At 42.3% G+C, this 16,817-nt stretch overlaps 2 protein-coding genes across 3 annotated transcripts; one reads left to right on the top strand and one right to left on the bottom strand.

Moving 5' to 3' along the window:
* The first annotated feature begins 1,759 nt into the window (after positions 1 to 1,759).
* LOC133900703 (succinate dehydrogenase assembly factor 2, mitochondrial-like) lies at positions 1,760 to 4,806 on the top strand. The gene is made up of 4 exons (XM_062341915.1): positions 1,760 to 2,030; positions 2,153 to 2,279; positions 4,167 to 4,235; positions 4,325 to 4,806. The coding sequence occupies exons 1-4, from the start codon at positions 1,846 to 1,848 to the stop codon at positions 4,469 to 4,471; spliced, it is 528 nt and encodes a 175-aa protein (XP_062197899.1). The 5' UTR covers positions 1,760 to 1,845; the 3' UTR covers positions 4,472 to 4,806.
* Positions 4,807 to 6,084: 1,278 nt separating this feature from the next.
* Positions 6,085 to 10,539, bottom strand: LOC133899934 (uncharacterized). 2 transcript variants are annotated; one of them, XM_062340977.1, is made up of 15 exons: positions 10,310 to 10,538; positions 9,365 to 9,459; positions 9,169 to 9,282; positions 8,952 to 9,056; positions 8,795 to 8,866; positions 8,395 to 8,507; positions 8,168 to 8,299; positions 8,009 to 8,077; positions 7,805 to 7,892; positions 7,624 to 7,695; positions 7,447 to 7,547; positions 7,151 to 7,268; positions 7,008 to 7,067; positions 6,641 to 6,751; positions 6,085 to 6,397 (listed from the first exon to the last, which is right to left on the bottom strand). In XM_062340977.1, exons 1-15 carry the CDS (start codon positions 10,464 to 10,466, stop codon positions 6,287 to 6,289), a joined length of 1,518 nt encoding a protein of 505 aa, XP_062196961.1. In that variant the 5' UTR covers positions 10,467 to 10,538; the 3' UTR covers positions 6,085 to 6,286. The 2 variants fall into 2 exon arrangements, with proteins under 2 accessions (XP_062196961.1, XP_062196963.1); XM_062340979.1 differs by lacking the exon at positions 8,009 to 8,077 and having other exon boundaries at positions 8,132 to 8,299; positions 10,310 to 10,539.
* Between the last annotated feature and the right edge of the window lie 6,278 nt (positions 10,540 to 16,817).

Here is a 16,817-nt window from a genome sequence, read left to right as displayed (position 1 = left end):
ATGCAAAGTTGTGAACAACAATAGCTAAGAAATCCAATCCTTTATTCTAGTTTCCTTGTTTTGATTAGTTTCATATTCTCTAAAATTATTATATAAGTAATGGCTATAGTCAATATCAAGTATCAATCATTAATATTACTTTTGAACAAAATCTCGAGATTAGTATTTTATTCATTTTTGGAACAACACTCTTAGTTTATTCCTGGTAACAGAGAGTTGCAAGATGACTAAAAATAATTAATTAGTTCACCCTTGCAGAGATAGATACTGATAGATCAAGCAATAGAGTGAGAAATCATAACTACTAGCTATAAGCCCCAATAACAAGTTTTTCTAGAAGGAAAGAAGCTTCACTAACAAGTTCCTGATGATTCTCCAACCAGCAAAATAGGCTTGATGTTTGTTTAGACATAGTAGCCTGGGCATAGGTACAAATGATGACAAAGAGCTACAATTTCTTTAAATATTTTCTTTCCAATAGAGTAATTTTAGTTCAGTGAGGATCGATGAGAACATATTTGAAGAATTTGCAATTATTGTGCAGGATCCCATTTTGCTCATGGCTCAAGTTGTCCATTCGTCGATCACGATACATGCAAATTGTCATATAGAATGGCTAAGATGCATTCCCAACGAACATCACAACCCTACTGCTTCCTATGATGTTGCTGCGAATGGCATTTTTTTGCTATCATCATAGCTAGCTAAATATAGGTAAAGTATTTTTCCTCACTGTTGGTCCGGGTCCTCCATTTTTACACCACCAGATAGCAAGAGATGAGATGGACATTCATTCATTTCTGAACTAAGAACACATCAACCTAAAGAGAAAAGAAACGATTTTTCCCCTTATACGGAGGCAACATGCATGAGTAATCCAATGGCGATATAAGATGCACAAGGACAAATTGAATTCTCGATTCTATCTGAAAGCATGCACAAGGCAAGATCTGGATCGCATTTGTTCAATGCCAACAACAGTCTAGGATGATGACCCCTCCTCCCCATGTGGAATCTAGTCGGTTCTTGATTCAGCATCAAAAAGCATATGCTAAGGACGGATCCATCCATGGGAAGGGAAGAGAAGTTGCATGGAAATGGACCTGGAGCGTCTAGAGCTCCTAGTCGAGGTGGGAGATGGTGGCAGAGAGGTGGTGCTTGTCGATGTACCTGACATTCTTCATCATGGGAGGCGTTGACTACGGCCCCAAAAAAGGCATCGCTGTCCTCTGACTCTGGCTGTGCTACCTCTGCTGCGCCGGCATTGCGATGACAGTAGAGAGGCGGCACTTGCCAACGTACCTGACGTTCCTCATCGCAGCGGTGAGTATGCACGGAGTAGAGGCGGCACAGTAGCGGTGGCAAGGTGCGCAAAGGCCAGAGTCACACGGAGGCCTATCCATTGTGCTCGGAGAGGGCGAGCGAGGAGGGATTAGGATCGAGAGAGATCGCTGGAAATAGCGAGGGGGACAGGTGAGAGAGAAGATAGATATTTGATGGGTAGTTTTCCTCAATGGAGAGATCCGATGGTTGATATTTTGATGATGACATGGAGCAGCCTGGCAGCACCGAATGCGACCGCATTTAGATAGAGAGAATTCAGCCAGCCTTCTGTGGGAAAACTATTCACACAGAATCCGCTTCCTCTGTCAGCAAGCGCATGAAAGAAGACGACGCACGCACGCACTCGTCCGGCCCAGGCCGTGCCACGCTTCCACGTTCTCCGGACCAACCCAACCGGACCCAATAAAGTGGCCGCGGTGCGGGGCCACCAGTCAGCCACGTCGTCCTCTCTTTCCCAGCGATCTCTCCCTCTCCTCTATCCTCACGACAGCCGCGGCAGCCATGGCGGCCGCGCTCCTCCGCCGCGCGCTCCACCTCCGCCGCGTCCTCCCTTCGCCCTCGTCCCCCCTCCCCGCCTCCTCCGCCCACCGCCTCCTCTCCGCCTTCGCCACCACAGCGTCCCAGCAGAACGCCGCCACCGCCGTGGACCTCTCCTCCGACGAGAGCCGCCGCCGCCTCGTCAACAGGTGCGTCCTCCCCGATCTGCCGATCAATCCCTGGGTATCTGACAGCGGGTCTTGGTTGGGATTTGATACTTTCCCTCTCTTGACGTGAGTACGGGTGGGCTGTGCTGTGCTCTGCTGTGCAGGCTGGTGTACCGGAGCAAGCAGAGGGGATTCCTGGAGCTGGACCTGGTGCTGGGGAGCTGGGTCGAGCAGCACGTCCACGCCATGGACGAGGCCAACATCCGCGCACTACTGCAAGTGCTCGACATCGTAAGTCGTCCTGCTTTACCCATTTCCCTTTCTGTTGCTCTAGTAATTTCGTCGCCTGATCGCTCTACTGTGTCATCTTTTCTCTTAATGTAGCTCAGATCAATCGGTTAGTTCATATTGATTGGTTGGTTGCTGAGTAATCGGCCATGTACATGTACAAATTTCCTCTGCAGTAACATATAGCATGTCGAACCAATTATCGGGTGTTAATTGTTATGACTGCCATATCAGGCATTACTTCAGGCAATATCTACGTATATTTCCAGTCCGACATATTTGAAAAGGTATGAACAGTATAGACATATCAAACTTTGAATCAATGGGAAGCGCAAAGCCGACCTTTTTGCGTTCTACAGAGATGGGATCAGTTCTCTTTGCCTTAACATGATGGACCTACACGATTTCTAATGCTTAAGTAAACACTAAACACTGCCTCCTAGTCTGCTGATTCAAGAACTTTTTTTGGTACTGCTTGAGTTGTCTTAGGATCAGGGCTACCGATTGATCCATTAGAATCCTCCCTGATTGTCCCACCTTTGTTGCCATAGACCCAGCCAAATGGTATTGAACAATTTGATCAGATTACCTGTAATCTGTACAGGTTAACAATTTAGTAATGGGGGGCCTTCGCTGGATCGCTTCTATATGCACCATTTGGCCAAGTCTACTAGCACTATCTATGGAATTGTTTCCTTCAGTTCCATATATTGTACTCCACAGGTGTGAAAGTAATTGAATGTTCACCACCCACTCACTGCGCAAGATTTTGAGTATCCCATCAGTTGTACCTTTTATGTTTCAGGGTTCAGTTTATAGGTTTTACTTTATGTATCCTATCAGTCACTCTGAAAAATGGCTGTCCTTAATATTGTTCCTTAGTCCTTAGTTCCTTTGAAGTATTATTTACATCTGTTGTAACCTGCAGCATAATCCATTTACACTAAATTTTCTTTGTCCATATGAATATGAAACTTGTAATAGCACTGTTTGAATGTGAATTGAACCTCATACTCTATTGCTAGTGCGATGCAATAGAACCCTGTTTAAGAACACTTTTCCACAATTAGTGAACTTCTAGATCAACAAGATATGATTACTGCTGATCAAGCCTTTAATGGTATCATTGGCACTTGTTCTAGATAGCAGCGGATGTCTGATGTGCCAATCTTATTCCTGTGATGAATCTGCTGGATGACTGCAGTTTAAAGCATTTATGATATACTTCCAGATGACATCATTCTTTTACCTTTCCCAGATGATACAAAATGTATGTCCTGTCTAGATAGAAGCTTTCAGGACCCACATGTAGGGTATGCTTGTTACTAGTTGATCCTTACTAGTTCTTTGCTAGTAGTCCGTTGTAACCCGCAAGTTCATGAAAAATTCATGCACCCAATTCATCTTGCTGAGCTTCTTTCATACAGTCCAGTGCGTTAATCCCCACTGTGCTAGTGTGGCCTGACCATATGCTAACAGTTATAAATCTGGAGAACTTATTTGCTAAATCTCACACCATGAAACTGTATAAATTGAGCTACTGATTTTGTTTGATAGTATAAGTTCTTACTTTTTCCCTCATGTATTCAGCTGTCAGAGACCTAATCTTTCATGGACCAGCACTAACATGCTCACTATGACATCTGGTCATCAATCACAAACAGAAACATTTTACTGTAGGAGATGCATGCTAAGTAACATCTATCCATAAAGTCCCATTCATAAGTTTGTAGACTACAGATAAGAAGACAAATTCCACTTTGTACGCTGAGATACACAACCAAACCTACTTTTGTCTTTTATGTATCCTGTTCTCATCATTCCTTTTTTCTTGAGCAATGTTTCAAATTTGCATATTGGTTCTAAGATCACAATTGTTTGACTCTTCAGGAGAACCCAGATTTGTGGAAATGGCTTACTGGTCAGGAGCAACCACCCGAAGATCTGAACACTAATCATGTATGACATACCACAACCATTCTTCTGGCCCTTATGTATTTTTTTTAAAAAGAAACTGCTTCTTTACTGAACAACTCATGTCCAAATAGGTGTTTGCTGCCATCAAGTCGAAAATCACAGAAAACCTGGCCAAGCATGCTTCTCCAGAGACCCGATCAACGCCAGGTCAGCCATGGGTAAGAGGATGGGATGACATTTCGAAAGGCAAAGATGGACCAAAGTACGGAAACCAGTGATGAGATGCCTGAAAGAGAGATGTCACTTTTATGTCCTAAATAAAATCCATCTCTTTTCTGCCCATGTATGGTGTTTGTGTAGAATAAATTGAACTGCGGCAGGCATGTCTAACATGCGTCCTCGTGTGTTGAAGTTATCTGGAGAATTGGTTTGTCTCTATCGATGTGTGGTAATAGTGCTCTGTATACTTTCATAATCTTAGTGAAGCATGGCCCTCGTTGTTCCAGACAGTTCCAGGGTAGGGTCTTACCATCTCGGTTTACTGCTGCAAGTGTTCTTGTATTCTTAGCTTGTTTATATTGGCAATTGACGGAGCATCTGGATTGAAACTTCATTAATGAAAACACGGGCAACAAGAATAACCCTGGAAATGTCTTTCTTTGATTGATTTCGTCAATTTTGAAAAGTTATGTGGTTTCTGAAGGTTATTAGCTTATTTTAACACAACAGCATATCTGTAACGAAGAATGGTGAAATGTCTGTCAGGCCTGATGCAAATAATCTCAAGTTGTGAGTCGTCTTACATCTAGAACAGCTTGTTCTGATAGGTGAGCCGTGGCTCGCCAGATCAGAAACTTTTCTTGTTAGATTACTGAGTAGTTTTGAATTGATAGCTATGGTATTTACATAAGCTCCATCCGTGAAAGGCATCTACGGTGACTTCGCGTCGGTCGCTCGGGAACTGACACAGTGGTTTCTTCCTGCTAGCTCAGAAAGAAAGCCACAACCTGTGCCTTCTTGTCCAATGATGCTCAAGTCTTCAGCTGTTTCTTGCCAGGGAATATAACCGATACCTAGATTCGATTGAGGATAGATAAAACCATTATCCCCACAAGATGATTGAGGACAGATAAAACCATTATCCCCAGAAGATGATTGAGGATAGGTTCTTATGGTGCTTCCAAGCAGCAATTGGCAAGATGAGACCTCCTTATTGATATTCTATCCTTGGTGGAATTGAACCGCGCCTAGATGTAAAATACCAATTATTGGTTTCTTAGGGAACAACTCCTGTTGTATCATTGGGTTCACAGATCAATTCAAGTCATTAAAAAAGGGATCATCTGGTCCACTGAACCCTGTTGTATGGCCTCAGATATTCTCTAGCGCAAGAAGTGGACTTCTATTGCCCATTTTAAAGAGTCCAAGACTGAAATTTCCGTAGCTATGTAAAATGTTGTAGTGCAATAATGCAACGGAGAAAACTTTTACCCTGCGCCGCCGTCTAGCTGGTGCCATAAGGGATTATCAGTGTTCAGTTTAGGCAGGATCATAGTAGATTCATGCATGTACTAGGTCGATGTGAATTGGATCAGAAAACTTAGATTTTGTTTCTGCTACAAGCGTAAATCGGAGAAGTATTGATTCTCCTGTATCTCCTTGACTAGTAGGCTATCCATTTCACAAATGCTAACGCTCAGTCAGAAAAGCACAGGGGGACCTTGGGGCACATGGAGTTGTTACTGATTACAACACACACTCAACATGAGCAAATTATCAGAATATATCAAATTATTATTTGAGGACTTGTATCAAATTATTCTCAGGGCTGGTGTGACGAAGCAGTGAAAGCATTAAAAAATGAACAAACTGTGCAATGGAAACAGCAAGCATAGCAAATGGCACAAAGAAAGGTCTTGCCCATGTTAATCCTGTGATTTACAGATCACTTATTCCAATTCACAGACACTGAAAAATGGAAGAGATCATTCTTACTTACAAACAAATGAACAAATAAAAGATTAACACGACGTGCCTTTCAGCGTGAAATCTTCCGAGAAGGAAGGAATTATCACTTTGACATATTGCAGAACCTATGAGCCAGCTGGGGCTTGCTGGGCTCGCATCACCATTTCTTCGGTAGTAGTCCCTATTATCTCATTTGCGCGCTTCAACGGAACACACAAGATCCTCCCAATTGAGTCCTGAGTATAGAATTATTGCAATAATAAAGAAATTTGGAATGGAACAGAAATTTTGAAATTGGCAGGTTCCCACTGGACATTTAAAGTTTATAATGTCACTTTGGTGCAAACAGATACTTCTGTTCTTGAAGATTTGCATGAGTTGGCTTTAAAGTTACTCAGAAGACAATTCATTAGAGATGCAAATGTTTTGAGGGGCAAATGTTACTAGAAGTTTGCAGGAATTAAATAAAAGAAACTTACCCGAGAAACAATACCAAGCTTTTCTAGCTTCTTTACAGCATCCACAACATCAAAGTTGCACTCCACACCAAACTCTTCTTTGATGAGCTGTTCGCAACGTAAGTCAAGATCCTGGAAGGATAAATAGGATACAGCCAACTTAGTTACTGTCAACTTTCAAGCTTCAAATAAAATGGTGGAACCTACTTAACTACACTACAGGAGAAGTACAGTTGCATGAGCATGAAAAATTCTGTGCAAGCAGAACTTTGAGCAAAACGACATAATGATGCACAAGACGTGGCAGAAATGTCACTGGAATCGATACAGAAAACTATGTAGAGCTATACACATGATAGAAAAGCTGGCACCACGTAGGTACGCTTACCTGTATAGTTGCCTTTCCTTGCTCCATCAAAATATAGTAAGAAACGATAACCTCCTTCACCTGTAAAAAAGTTTTAGACACATCTGTGGCACATAAAAGTCAAGATAGCAACAAACAAGAGAAGGTCCTCAATGTTTGCATACTTCTTGCTGGATCACATCATCACACAAGTGAAGAAGTGTTCCTTTCCCACTATCAAGTTGCTTATCATACATTGACTTTGTAATCAAATTTTGGTATGCAACCATATTTGCCTGAAATCTGTTTGGAAAGAGATAAATTTATCATATATCAGTGTAGTACCAGGGAACTGACCATGTTGGTAAATTGTACTAGTCCTTCAGATACTTACCTTCAGACATATATTAGTGATACTTATCAAATGAGATATACACAAAACAAATTCTTCTTATGAGGTATTATAAGATAAATCACTTACGTGAAGTAGATCTTCGCACAGTATCCAATCAGACCAGACAAGATAGCTATGACAACCCATACGTCAGCCTTTGGCATTTCAAGAGAACTTATTAGAGTGACCTGGAAGGAAAACGATATTCAGATGGTTGAAGATAACTAAGTAGCATGTTTTATATCGAAAGCATCAGAGACATACCAAACCAATCACAGCAGAAATAAGAAATTTGACCCAATCCATTGGTGTTAAACTTGGATTCTTCTTCTCTGGCTACAACACAAATACTGATGTCAGATACTCGGTAGGAGAATAAACAGAACCTACAGAAATAACAAAAAAAATCCTGAGAAGAGCACTTCCCGTAATCCATATATATTACCAGAACTAATTCCATATCGGCCATTGGAATGTGCTTGAAGTGCTTTACAAATATTCCTCGATCTGGCTCACTTTCTGTGCTAGCCCTCCTATAGTGTTTTGATCACAATGGGTAACTACGTCAGTGTGTCAACTCTGATGACAAGAGATTGATTCAGGATTTAAGAAGGCTAATGAAAAGACAATTTACAAGAGAATTACCTACCTATACACCACGATTATCCTTTCAAATGTAGGCTCTTGAATTGTCATTTTTCTTAATATATTCTTTATGCTGCCGTAAAAAAGGAATAGCATACATTAGATAATAAGTTCAACTGTAGTTTACCAAAAATTCTGGTAGAGGCAAGCCCGAAACTTCAACCTCAGCTCCATTTTCTCTAGACGAATGCGCTCAACGTGGAGTTCTGGTTCTTCTTCGTCTTCATTAATTTCATCAGTCTTCTTTGTGTCTTTTTTTGATGTTACTTGTTTCTTCGAAAATAATCTATCAATCCTGATATTAAACATTGAATTGATATGATGCATTATCAAAGGAAAAACCATTCAGTTTAGCGCAAAAAAGAAAACAATTGATATTGAGATGTTAACCTTGTGACTCTGAGCAATGACCTCCATGCTCGAGATATGATGACATCCACTTTATCCATGAAGAAGTAGTCAGTTGTTTGATCATTTCCAATGCCCCGACGGAAGACAATAAACTGCAAAGATGTAGTTGATGCGAAAATGACTAAGAAAATACTATTCAGAACCCTAAAAAAAAAAAAACAGGGGCATCCTAACTTGGATGTCTTGCTCAGCAAGGGGTGCCAAGGAAAGACTATTTATGTGACAATTAGAACAAAAATGCCAGTTTCTCCCATTTTCATTTGTTTTGGTTTTTTACATGTGGCACTCTGTTCATGATTCATCGGCATAACAAAAGAAATTGTACACTTTAAGGAGGAAAGAATGAGTAGCAGAATGAACTATAGGAAATGAAAAATACCTTATCAGCGAATGCTGGTAGATTATCATGTGGGTGCTCTTTAAAGTACCTTGTCAACAACTTGTTGTCTACCTAAAATTGTTCAAATAGCTAGTTGAAAAGTGAAGATTGCTGTGTCAGCGTACATATTGAAAATTTTACAAACATGACTTCATACCTTGGATTCATCAACTTTGATGGGAAGGTTCAAAAGATACTGACCAGACTGGGCTACCTCATACTCTTCATCAGATAACAACTTGAAGTTGCTCTTTTCCATTATCTACTTAAGATCACGATTTGAATTTTGGGAACAGAGATAGTTGAAGTTATTATCGTATAAACTCTAACAAACCACACTCGTTAGTATGAGAAGGAAACAATAGCGGGCGAACCTGAAAAAGGTAAGTTAAGAAATTTAGTTCTAGAGTTTCAATCTCATTTGATGTCATGTTCTGCTGCTCCAAACTCTTCTTTCCATAAACAGGATCAAATAAGGAGTACAATTGCTGCATCACAGAACAAACATTTAGCTGAAAGAAACTTGACCAATGTGGACTGTCATAAATGAATAAAATAAGAGGTACGAACCAATAGATCCTCAAATTGCAGAAGATACCAAGCACGGATAGTGTATTCCACCCTCCTACATAGCTTCATGAACTCAACACGGTCGTTGTCACGCTCTGAAGAGTAAATCCAGAGCATGTGTGCATTATGGCATGGCAAATTAAATCAAACCAATTCAATTCCAAAATTTCACAAATAGAGAAGTAAAACCAACTTGGATTTTTTGTGTACCTAGAAGTCACATATGTGGAGATGATGCCAATATGGTACTAAAATTGTGTAGAAGTCACATTATCTATAGCCCATGCAAGCATTAGCGGAGATGGACAGAATTTTTGTGAGAGACAGCAACGAAGGGATTGCGTTACATATCACCTAAAAAACTAAAAAGTACCTAGATATTGTTGGGAAACATAAATACCAAAATTTAAACAATCAACACACTGATCCTTCATTAATATGGGTAAAGATAATATAGGATCGGTGACTGCAATGACTAGAACTCCAAAAACAAAACGAATACTAATATTGAAACCACAGTTCCATACCCAAGAACTTGTCATAACAGCGATACAGATGGAATGGCCGGTCCTTCTTCAGCAATTAAGTAAAATCCGGTTCAATCGGCGCATCTAAGTCTTACAAAGCTAACAAACTTGTGCATTTTCTCGCAGAAGTCGTTCCACTTAACACCTCTAGGTCCGGTTGTCGCAATGAGAAGGGGGAAAAAAATCTAACCAATGATCAGACAATTGGGACAAGAAATATCATCGCCGGTGACGCAATTACAAACTTATAACACGATCCCTGAAGCCCTCATAATTGCACACCGAAAAAAATAAATAAGTTTGAGTTTCATCTCCCATTTTTTTCAAGAAATGCGAAGCCTCCAGGGCCTGCCGGTGATCCATGGCAGTGAGGCGCAATCGGAACAAACCAAGAAGCAGGCGATGATTGAAGATATACCGATGAGGTCGGCGAGCTTCATGACGAGCTTGGGCTTGAGGATGGGGATGACGGACTCCCGCTCGAGCCGTATCACCTCCTTCATCACCCCGTCCTTCTTCTCCCTCCCCTTCGCCTCCATCGCTGACGCCGTCGCGGGCCGCCCCTCCGCCTCCATCAGTGGCCCGGGCGGGCGTCGCAATGTATAGAGGAGCCGGCCGGGGTTGGATTCGATTCGAGCAGTGGAGCTGAGGCAAGGGATCGGGTGGCGTCGCGTCGCGGGAAGAGGGAAAGCGATGATGCGTCGAGAAGAGGCGGAGAGAGATGCGCGCCATTTCGTGAGTGGCCGCCCGTTGGCTGATTCCGGGTTTGATTGGGTGATTAAGCTTTGATTAATCATGGGCCCGTGATCAGTAGGAATGAAAACGATAGGAACTGTTAAAAAAACCTCATAACCATTTTCATCTTGAAAACGGGAAATCCGAAAACGGGTGTGAACTCGGGAACATCGGATATCGAAAGCGAACCCATCCGAATGGAAACACGTTAGTGTCGGTTAAGAACTAATACTTCAAACCGAGAACACATATTCATAAAACCCTAACTTCAAATATCGATAATTATTTACATTAATAAAAATAATTCATATATACATAGATAAATCATATAATGATATAAGTCTTACTCGATAGCCTTTGTTTTACTTAGGGGCTACTGCCCTGAGGAGAGCAGAGTACCAAACAACTCACCCACAACCCGAGAAAATGAGATAGGTGATCTGTTTCCATCTTGATCGATCGTATTGAACATGGTTTGATAGACGCAAAACATGGTGAGCTTTGAAGGTTGGCTAATTAGAATAGTGAATGTAGGAGCGATTTTGTCATTTTGGTTCACACTCAAATACTTCGATTAGTTAAAGTTGCTTTGAAGATTGGCTAATTAGACTAGTGAATGTAGGAGCGATTTTGTCATTTTGGTTTACAGTTGATTTAGGTAATAGTTGAGTGGTCAAATATCATCGATTGTGATGAAAATCTGAAAGCATGTTGAGGACTCATTGATCTATGTTCCTTCCAAGTTCTATGCAATGTGAATAAGTGGTTTGCAAGATATGAATTGAGAATCGAAGAAGACGGGATTGAGCTTCGCTGTTTCAGTTTAACTATCTCTTGTTGGCTCTTGTTGAAAGATTTGGTCATTGTTGTTGTAACTTGATGGTGGTGTTACTGTTGTTATCATCCGCTAAAAGTTCTAGAGAAGACCTTGTACCCATTATGATTGGTTAGTGCAGTTGTTGTTTGCTCTCACCTTGAGAAGGTTTTCCCTCATAAACTCGTGCTGGGAGATGCCCACCCCGGCCGCTTAAGGACCGAGTCATTGCGGCCCGTCTAGCCTAGGCACTACGTACAACCATGCGTCCTGTATGGGCAGGACTTGACTTTCCTTTCACTGGACTGGGTCGGACATCATACCAGGAGGCTGAGAGCAACGAGCAGGCAAGTACTATCCTGTCCCGCATGCTTGGGGGTTTCTAGTACCGGCCAAGGCTTAAAAGGGGATGCTGGCCTTCGGAAGCATGCAGCTCTGGTACTTGGGCGTGTCTCGTGGAAAAGCCCGGCAGGAAAGGTGTTATGGAGGGTCTCGGTATGATTCGCTCCCCTGCATGCAACAGTAGGAGGCTGAGCATATCACATGGGTAAAGTTGTACAACCTCTGCAGAGTGTAAAACTATTCGAATAGCTGTGTCCACGGTCATGGACATGCGAAAGCAGCAATCGCGTTGACTAGACTCAGGGTGCGTGTGTCTTGATGAGTGAGTGTGTGGACTAGATGTCCGTATGTTAATGCTCTTGGCTCGATTCCGCCAGAAGCTGTGTGGTACTAGAGGTACACCAGTTGTGATAAAAGGGACTGCGGAGTGAGGTATAGCCCCTCCCAGGACCGAAAACCCCCAGATAAAGCTTGTTACTGGTTTTGAACTATTAAAACAGTTTTAAAGATAATCATTGATGATACAACTAATACCTGCATAGATTGCTTTACGCTAAAACTATTCCGTAAAGCCTTATCCTTGAAATACTTCATTATGCATCTATGAAACCCTTGAAAGTAGTATAGGGCTTGCTGAGTACCTTTTGTACTCACTCTTGCTGTCATTCAGATGAAGAAGATAACGCCGACTTTGCTGGGGGCGAAGCCGGAGACGAAGAGTAGTCTAAGTGTCGTGTTCGCACCCTCGCTGCTTGTGGCTTGGGTCCTTTTTTCCGCTGTGCTTTTCATGAAGGCCGTTAGGCCATATTTGTAAGAGACAATATGGTTTGTAACTTAAAGTACACTGTACGTTAATGTATTATACGAAGTTGACTGTGATACTACAACTGTTGTACTGTGCGTATCACCTACGTAATCCAGGGACTGATACAGGAGGCACAGGAGATCCCGGCAACGCGGGTCTTACATCCTAGGTGTGAAATCGGGGTCTCACTACAAGGCCTTTACAAAGCTCCCACCGATCCATAGGCACTCACTGAGGTTTCACCGCTAACAGATGATTCGATCACTGCAGAAGTCCCCTCTTGTGCCACTCAATCATACATTGGTGCCCACAGAACTGGAGGGGTAGCTAATTAGTTGGCCAGTCCGTACCCATATAAGCCTCTTGGTTGTACGGTTTAGTCGGGTTACATGCTTCAAGAATCAATCCTTAGGATCCCACATAAGAGCAACCACAAACCAACTGTGCATTACCTGCACATGTGCATTCCTGTTGGGATCCCTATACCATTTTGCTACCAAATTACCATACCCGATTCTTGTTGCATAACTATTAATCAATATTAACATTTACCCAACTATGATAGCACTAGCATATCTAACCATCATGACCCATGACTCATCAACAGCGACAAGGAATAGTCTTATAAAAGCTGGTAACCCTAACATGGGATTCCAGTTTAGACAAGCATGCAATAAAGGAATAAATAGTTACACATGAATCCTAAAATAGGAGCAAGATGTTCAAGGACACTTGCCTTCAGCTGAGGGTTGCTCGAAGTCTTTGAAAACTTGATCTTGTAGATTCCTAAACTGATCACCTCCTAATTGACAAATCAAAAAAAGCACACAAGGTAAACTACTAAGAATAGTACACCAAATAGTACTAAAACTAAGTAAAAACCCTATAACAAGATTCTACATGTCGCTACGAACATTTGAGCATGACAATCGCCCAAATCGGAGCTACAAGCAAAAAGTTATAAGCTTTTGAAGTTCTAGGGGCTTTTCTGCAAGTTTTACTTAATTTCAAAGAATAAACCAAATATATTTTATACTGAAAATCTTGATTCTGACATCATTAAGCAATTACCGAATTATTTTTCTATTGGAAAATGCATGGAATACGTCCATGTCCACTTTGGACCAGTTACAAAATGGATGAAGGGGTATGCAATCAGGGCCGTTAGATTGAGATCAGAGGGCTGGGCTTTGATGGGGCTCGGGCCGGTGATGCTGGACATGGCTGGCGGCCGGCCGATGGTCGCATACGGCGGAAACATCGTCAGAGAAGCACGAAGTCACACATCCGGCCACGGATCATGATGGGAAAAAGCGCAAAATGAAGAGGAGCGCACGGGGAGTCTCACCACGGGCTTCTCAACGGCGGAGAGGGGTGGTGGGTAGGGTTCAAGCTCGGTGCAGGTGGCATTCGGCGGCGAAGAGAGGCCGAGGAGCGGCGCAAACAAACCCACGGACACCTGTGCACACGAGAAAAGGGTCAGGATGGTCAAAGAGAGCTTGCCGGTGACGAAAATGAGGCGATGGAGCTACTCACCGGCGTTGAAGAAGAACAAGGCGCTGAAGACGATTCTGAGCGGGAAATGAGGTGGGAGCAGGTGGGAAAACTACGGAAGCTTGCCAAGAAGGTGATGGATGACTTATATGAGCGAGAGGGGAAGATAATCGGCCGGGAATTGGAGAAAATGGCCGGCGGTGGGGAAAAATTGTGGGCAGAACCACCGGTGGGAGGAAGGAGAAGTGGAGCCGACTCGGGTGGCTCAGCGGCTCAGGCACGTAGCTCGGCTCCAATCGGGGCCCACACGTCAGTGGAATAGGGGAGGGAGCGGGCGGCCCACGCAGGGAGAGGAAGGGAGAGGGGGAGGGAGGAGGAAATGGGCCGGGGGAGGGATACGGCCCGGAAAGGGTTTTATAAATTGAAATTGCTTTTTCTTTTTATATTTTGAACCAAATTCAAAAGAGGTTTAAACAAGCGCCTTCTAGCGAACTTTTGCAAACATTTTTCATGCATAAAACCCTATTGCAACTACTACAACATGAATGCAATAAACTTAAATATAACCTATGGAAAATTTAAATTTAGAAATTAATTTCCTTCTAAAATGAACAAACCTATAACTCCTATTTAAATTCTAGCAAAATTTTAAACTATTTCAAAAATTGAAAATTTAGGGTGTTACACTCGGCCTGGGTGCTCCGGGTTTTCCAACACCGCTGAGAGAACATCATATTCCTTGACCCCGATGAAAGAACCTTGGCTAGCTTTGGCTGCCTTTTCTTTTACCTTTTCTACAACTGACTGGGTTTCGCTGTTTCTGAATGTGATTTCCTCGCTTTCGGATAGCTCACCCCTTGCATGCAAATACTACCATAATCGTCCTGAGAATTGCAACAAATAATTCTCGTGGCCTTCTCTAGCTAACTTATCATCCTCTGCCTGTCATTTCGCCCTTTTCCCAATGTACCCGATTGCACTGGTCCTGTGGTTGTGCTTGCTCCTAGCCCAAAGCTGCTTCTTCTTCTCACTCTCCTTTTTAAATTGCTCTGAGTTCTTCATCTGCACAAAAGCATCACAATCTTCCTCTTTCAAGTGCTTGTAGCTCTCGAAGGGAACCACGTGCCCCTTTAGCAAAGAAACGATTAACAAGTTTGCTCTTAAAGCTTCGGTGAAGTTTCATGATCACTTTCATTGTTGTATTGATCGCGGAAATCGTTTGATGCTCACTCATGTTTCTAGGATACTCCAGATATTCCTTGATGACATTATCGAACAAGTCCCTCTTCGCTTCGTCACTGAGGTCATCGAACTTAGTCGTTATTGGTACCCTCTGCCGAGCAATGAGCCACGTGAACCTCTGTAATCTATTCAAGGACTTTTCATCTATAGGCAGTCTGTTAGCATCGATTCCCGTGATAGTAACCTTGTCCGACAGCCATTGTGTTTGTGACATTGGCTTTTGAGCTCGTGCACCACTACAAGTTGTCTAGCTTTGAGATTGTGCTTCCTCCATCTTTGACGGGATTGTATTCTTCGTCACTTGCTTGACATTGGCTTGGAGGCTCGCATGAAACAGAGCTCGGGCTGTGATACTGGCTTTCACTACTGCCAGAGAAGGACGTCGGGTGCGGGCTTGGGCTCCTATCCACCCCATCTTGTGCTGGGGCGGCCTCTAGTACTAGCATCCTCTATGCTTTTGGTTTTTAAGGGGTGACAATCATCTTCTGCCCCATAGTTTGTCAGAGGAAAGAAAAGGAATCAAGGTTAAGAACAAGAAAACATGTGTCTTTCCCTCAACTGTTTAGAAAGTGTCCGTACATATATGGTGCAATATTACACCAAGGGAAATACTACTCCAATGAATGACATTTGTAGGCTATAGATTGTATATTTAGAAAGTGCCAAATTCAAATATGCAAATGTATGTGTACAAGTTCGTCTAACTACAAGAGGTGTAGAAAGGAATGAAGGTTAAGAACTAAAAGAACTAAAAGAAGGAAACAAACTGAAAAAGGAGGTGTTCTCAGTCTTTTATGAATGGATTGAAGTGTCTTTCATGGAAGAAACAAGTCTCAGGTTAACGAGAAAGACATCATCAGAGCCTCCAACTTTACAAGGCAAGTATGCAATTTTGGGATGCAAGGCACCAAAAGACAATGAAGAGATCAACAAAAAAAAGAGGAACTAGATCAGAGCCTCTGCATTTCACATGATCCATTGATATGCCTTGTTCCATAAACACATGTAACATGACAGATTCAAGACGTTTGACTTGTTCTTGATGACCTAGTTAATTAATCATGATTAATAGTTCCTTAAACTCCGATAACCCATAAGAGTAAAAATGCAATCTTAGTACCCATTTATCATAGCTCCTTTGTTGCAACAGCAATTTTAATCCATGACACTCCAACAATAACCATTTCCGGCATAGCTACTTCACTAAAAGAAAACACTCACCCATGTCTCTAGACTCCTACCTACAACCTCCTAATCTCAGCCGACACAGGCCTTAGCTACACATCTAACAAGTCATCACATTGAAAAAACATCAAGGCCACCGATCTCATGAGCATCATTGGCCATCAAACATTGTAGCAGCACTGTATAACCCTCAGTGGAATCAACAAAGTTGCAGCCCTCGAATATGATAGGAAACAGACCTAGCATAAAGACCAAATTCTAAACAGCAAGAACATAACTTGTATGAAAGTGCTCTCAGGAAGTAAATGA

This window comes from Phragmites australis, chromosome 19 (assembly GCF_958298935.1).
Source record: "Phragmites australis chromosome 19, lpPhrAust1.1, whole genome shotgun sequence".
Taxonomy (NCBI): Eukaryota; Viridiplantae; Streptophyta; class Magnoliopsida; order Poales; family Poaceae; genus Phragmites; species Phragmites australis.
The sequence above is the reverse complement of the archived record's forward strand: the minus strand, read 5'-3'. Positions and strand labels throughout refer to the sequence as shown.